Here is a 6344-nt window from a genome sequence, read left to right on the forward strand (position 1 = left end):
GTGTTGCAGTCTTGTAGAATTGCATCGGACCACAATGCAGTTGCACTGGCTGACTTAATTTATAGAATATTGCATAGTTGCCTTTTGTGATTGGTAGATTAGATATGTAAAACTCATTTTTAAACAATTTTTAATGTTTTTAAATAATTAATTTTTGAGAATTTAATGCAATTTTTAATATAATTTGATGATTTATTTGTTCTCAGGTACTTTTCCATCCAAACAGCAAGCCAGCAGACAGGGAAAATAACGGCGAATTTGATGCAATACGCTACAACCAGTACAAGGCCATTTACAGATCAGGTATGTGTATTACAAATTTGTGACCTAAGCTCACAAAAGGGCTGTAAACTCGCACCGTACTGTATTGAGAAACGAGTCCCAGTAGCCAGAATAGGCCATAGAACATGAATTTTGTGTGAAATTGGGTTTTTGTGCAATAAATAAAGTATAACTTTTAATCTTACTATTCCTGAAGTTTGAGTTTAAAATACCAACTGTAAGAGGTAAAATTTAGCCATTTTCGGATGGGAGCTAGTGAAAAATGAATAAAAACCTGCCGAAAATAAAAGCATTTTTCTCAAAACTTGATTTAAGAAAGTTGATAAGATGACAATTATTCAAACAGGTTCATTTTAACTGCCATTTTAAAGTAAATGATATGTTCTATGCCTTTATAACACAAAACCTCATTTTGGCCTGAGGACGAGTTTACAGCCCTTTTGTGAGCTTGGGACACATTTCATTGTGACTATCATTTATTCACACCCATTGTGAAACCAATGTAATGGAACTAAATTGGTGCTAAATACCATACTTTGGATACTGTTGCTAAGGTATAGGACCTTAAAACAGCTTAAATATAAGCTTAACATGTTTATGGAAGGTGTGCGATTCCTGACTAATTAAGGGCTCAATTGGAAACAAGCTGTTTTCACATAAGCTACTTTTACATTGTAGTTACCGGTGGGTATCTGCATATCCACCTGTGAAATCAAGGCTCAGTAGAACACAATTTAATGTTGTAATTAATATTTTTAATAAAAGCATTCACATGATTTCTTTTTTCGGGATTATCACTTTGTATCCAATGGAAAGTACAATGCCTGGTCAATATATAGAGACTATCCTAGTATATAAACGGCATCAATTTTTATCTTTTGCAATTTTGTGACTTACAAGATAGGACGTTTTTCATATATTAGAAATTGTTATTGTTGCATTTTATTGTATCTAATTATTATTATTATTATTCTTTCTTTGGGCACACAACACGTGCCAGGGATTGCCAATAGCGAATATATATCACTGTCCTATTGTTTTATACTGAATAAAGTCAAGTCATCATCAAATCAAATAAAACATGTTGTGATTGATTTATTGATAAGTGTAACTTGATTATATTTTTCATGTTTTATTTATGACAATAGCGTTTTCTTTCATCTATTGTACCTTAATACCTTCAGGTAGAATACTGTATTATTATGACATATAAGCTTGAAGAAGCCACTGTGATTTTGAAAGCTTTCTTAATAAATACAGTATATAGCCTTAAATTGTAGTTCCTTTGATTATTGAGTATGCATTAGTATCTATATATATTTATATATTTAGGTATATTTATTGCAAAAAAGAATGGCACATAAAAAACAGTCTATTGCAGCATAAGCTGAATTGAGAGACTGAAAAATTATTACAAATATTGGCCATTAAAAATTTACGAATCATTATTAAATTAGAGCAATATTAAACATTAAAATTTACATTAAAACCTTAAAAATTACAAAGACGTATTACATATTAAAAATTCAAGAGAAATTAAACAATTAAGTCTCTAAAAATATATATACAATTTCATCATAAAAAAAACAAAAAAAACTGCAATCAATCAATCTACAGGAGTCATGCATGAGTCATGACTTTGATTGATAGTTACTGAAGTACCCCCAGGACCCCATCTGTAATTCCAATTTATAAATAATTATGGGATACTTTTCCAATGTAAAAGTTCAAACTCAAAAAGTCTATTTGAAAGCCTCATTTGTCTTCTAAATCATATTTAAACATGAATTTGATTGGCTCAGTAGTTTCATCGGACCAATCAGATTTATGAAGTCCATTGAAAACTTTTCCCGAGACGCTTATGCATTACAAGCATATAACCATCTGATGTTCACATGGATTCAGCGCTCTTGAATACCAGGCAAATTGACTATATTGTCCATATTTTTAAACACTAAGTTTGTGATCATAAGCTAGAGATAAAGATAGAGATTCTTATGATGTAAGTTTGAAGCAGTAAATATTTATAGTTTTTTGGTACGAGCAGTTTATAAATGTCAGTTTTTGAAAAAACAACATAGTTTTCTGAGCGGTTTGCGCATCACCGGCAGCGTAAGCTTTACAATTCCCATTTTCTAATGTGTTAGGTTACTGCATGTGTGAGTGTTAAGGAGAAAGTACAGTGATTGCTAGGCTTGTTGTGGTATTAAAATTTGATTAAAAAAAATGTATATATTTGTGTTGAAATGTAAATGAAATACCTTATAAAGTTTTCACTGTAGTTGTTTAATTTGTAGTGTGTGAAAACACCTTAAATTATAAATGAACTGTTCCAAATTAATTACGCGCTTGAATCACAGTTCACAGTAAAGCGCATAGTGCGCGTCGGCCCATCATTTAGAGTGATATTCAGTGAATTAAATGCAGTGCTTGCAAAAAGGTATCATAATGGATATTAAAATGCATAGAGAATTTTTTGTAAATTATTGAGGGCAGTGTTTTCCTAAAACTTGATACATACATTTTAAAATTACTATCAGTTTTATCATGGAGGTATAAAATATACCTCCATGGGTTTTATTAAGGCAGGTGGTACAAAATATTAATGAAGAAAAAATCATAGATGATTGTCATCATTAATTTTATATCTTCATAATCAAAACTTGATTTTTTTTTTTTCCATATCTATAGAGGGTGACCCTTCAAGCATATCCTAGAAGGTCGGCTGATATTATTTCTTTCTCTTTATTAGGCTTAAGGATTGGAGTTGTTTGTAGTCATGAGCAAAATTCCTGCTGTCACAAGAATTCAACCCAGGACCCTCAGATTAGAAGGCAAACATCTTAACCACTAAGTTATGCAACTACACTCTATCATTAAACAATGTTTCAAAAATCAACTAAAACATTTACTTACTATTATATAAAAGTAAGAAACCTTTTCTTTTATCATTCTAATTTTCAATTGAAAACCAGTTATTTCATACTAACTCAAATTTCTGTGTTTTGAAGACTTGGTCACAAATTTCCATCCTCTAATTGCAAGCATACATGTTGCTGGACATGAAAACATAACATTTTAATAATTGAGCCAATCAAAGGAGATGTCTTGTCATGAAAGCACCGCTTTAATATATAAAAAGCTTCTTTATTGGTTTATTAAATTTCACAACCCCATTGGCGGTAAAAGCTTTAAAAGTTGAGTCAGCTGAGTGCTACATCAAGAATATTGCAAAAAATAATTACTAGGATTTTCTCGACCTTACGTCTGGGAATTAAATGTCTTTATAATAAGATACATCTACAAGGTCTCGGTACTTGTCCTTGCTGAAGAAGTCAAAAGTTCACAGTTATTTTGATTAACGTAGATATATGTAAATGATAATGGAAATGAAAAACGAAGAAATTCATCATATGAGATTATATAAAGGATGTAAATTAAATGGAGCTAGAGCTTGGTGGTTAAAGGTGCTTTTCTTTCAATCCTATGGTCTTGGGTTCGAATCGTGTAACACAGGTTGTTTTTTTTCTTCCAACTAAAAAACAAATCTTCTTCATAAAGCCTTTAAGAGGTTTATTTTACATAAAATTAACGAGCGGATACATCAAATACCTGAATTAATTAACGGTGTAGGCACCAAGTAAGCCTTTTTAAAGCAAGAAAGAATTTGTCAAAATGTGGCATGACAACTGAACTTTGCTTTTGGACGTATGCTAGTGATATTGGTTTCCAAAATTCCAAATATTAAACTTTGCTGCAAATCGATTTAAATGGTCAAAAATGTTCATTAATGTTTAATCAAAGGAAGGTCCGTCTCATTTTAATGTTACATCTGAAAAAAGAACAGTTGTTTAATTATAATGTTAATTACAAGCATTATATAAGCATTATGAATGATTAGAATGGCCAAAAGTTAAGGCAGGGGTGCTGCAACGTACGGCCATAATATCGTGCTGGTTTTCGAACAGCACGCTCACCTGTGGTTCTGGTGGTAGAACAAGTTTTCTCGGATAAGGACTATAAACTTTAGGCCCAGTGTACACAATTTGGCTCATGTGCATTTTAAAGAACCCAGTACAGCTTTCACAACAAGTAGGGGGTTACCCCAGTGTACTGGTGTTGTGGACAAATAAGAAGTTGCTGGTAGCTCAGACACGGAGAGACCCTTAGGAGAGAAGCAAGTTATTACACGAGCTAGTCCACATGCTAAGTGCTTGAAGGCTTGGGTGTAAAGCACTATATAAATTTAAACTGCATTTACTTTGATCTGATCGAAAATGTATACTAGAGAGGGAAGTTTCAAAATTTATATATACATAAGTTAGATAATGAGAAACCACATAAAGATGGGTTCGGCCGTGTTGAATTTAGTTGTCTGAGTTGGTTTTCGTCTGAGTAGCTATTGCAATAATTACGGATATAATGCTTGATTAACACACAGGGACAAATAGATTTGTCCCTGCATTAGCATCCACAGTATATTTGTCTGCATTTTATATTAAACATTAATTTATCCCTATTATGCTCTGTCCTACTATCATTTTTTTCTGTGACAAATTTGTGTGATGTGCCCAAGTAAGCCATGTCATATTTTGCCCAAATATGGGCATATCACACCCAAATATAGGCATATCACACCCAAATATAAGCATATCACATTAATTTGTCACATAAAATTTGATAGTCTAGACAGCTTTAGGAATTTTCTGATTTAATTTTTTAAGCATTTTTCATAATTTTAACACACACAGTTTCAGATCAGTACAGTATAATACTTTCCAACAACTGACTCATTCTGTGATATTTGCCAGTAGTCTCTTTAAACCATTTTAAAAATTGAAATTACTCTTTTAATTTGTGACTATCCCTTTAATTTAGTTTCATCCAGTGAAGAAAGAACTAGAAAATGTTATTTTTAATTTATATAAATTTGAAAACATTTTGAATCCTGTTTTGATTAGAACTAGAATCCTTTTGCTATTTTGTAATAAAAGAAAATACTGTGACCCGTCCCATTAATCCCAATTGGATTAAGAATTCATTAGTAGTAAATAGATGAACATGTATCATAATAATTTTGACATGAATTTTATAAGTGCTACTTAATACGGTAAGCAAATCGCCGATTTTTTTTTACGTTAATGATCAATGAATGATATAAACTTACAAAGTCATATTGAGTATCATGTTCCAATTCATATCAAGGTATCATTGATGCAACAAAATGTCATATAGATATATCTTGATGAATTCCATCTCAAATATAAGGACTAAATAGTGTGCTTGTGGCAGCTTGAATTTTCTTTTCAGTTATCTTTGAATTGAAGCATTTTTTTATATGAAAAGGAACTATTTCATTTGATAGCTATCCTCAATACAAACATTTCTTCTAATGTTTGAGCACTGTTTTTATCTATTACCTATTTGTTTATATGTTCACATGGCTATATAGAAACTATATAAAGTATAAAGTAAAAAACAGCAGCACTTTTGAGACTAACAATATATAATTTATTCTCTAGCTTTCGTCCACATCAGTCTCCTGTTTTTTACTTTATACTTTCTATACTGTACAGACTAACGCGGCTATACTTTTTATTCTAGAAATTATATGTAAAAATATTAATTTTGAAAAAAATGGTTGTATATTGACAGCATTAGAATTATTCTTACAATCCAACTTTGTTTTTCAGGTGGTGTTAAGGGTTGCGGGGGAGTCAAGGGTGATATCCAAAGACATAACCCTCCTCTGATATTTAACCTGCTGACAGACCCAGGTGAAGAACACCCTCTGGACACACAGTCAAACGAATATCAGGATGCATACACTCATATTAAACTAGCACGTATGCGCATGGATCGGAGTATATTTCAAGACAATACAACGGTTGCGGACTACTCACAGTCGCCGGATGCTGAACCTTGTTGTAATCCTAATCATGTTGTTTGCCGATGTACATTATAATCATATTATCAATGATTCATGTTCACCATCTGCAATCTCATAATGGAAATAGAAGTGCGCCCTCTACAACTAGGTACTGAAATAGAAGTACTACTTA

At 31.8% G+C, this 6344-nt stretch overlaps 1 protein-coding gene across 4 annotated transcripts in view; it reads left to right on the forward strand.

The window, feature by feature from the left end:
• The window catches only part of LOC117122811 (arylsulfatase G-like), a 21441-nt gene that overhangs the window by 12995 nt on the left and 2102 nt on the right, over positions 1–6344 (forward strand). The window contains exons 9-11 of one of the 4 annotated variants that reach the window (XM_033268566.1): positions 207–303; positions 3035–3210; positions 5976–6103. In XM_033268566.1, coding sequence (XP_033124457.1) covers positions 207–303; positions 3035–3129 — 192 coding nt within the window. In that variant the 3' untranslated portion in view covers positions 3130–3210; positions 5976–6103. Of the gene's footprint in view, positions 1–206; positions 304–3034; positions 3211–5975 lie in introns of all 4 variants that reach the window. The other 3 variants (XM_033268564.1, XM_033268568.1, XM_033268565.1) reach the window with 3 other exon arrangements.

The sequence above is a fragment of the Anneissia japonica genome, unplaced genomic scaffold, assembly GCF_011630105.1.
Source record: "Anneissia japonica isolate Jap-2015-1 unplaced genomic scaffold, ASM1163010v1 scaffold288162_len571657_cov150, whole genome shotgun sequence".
NCBI classification, from domain to species: domain Eukaryota; kingdom Metazoa; phylum Echinodermata; class Crinoidea; order Comatulida; family Comatulidae; genus Anneissia; species Anneissia japonica.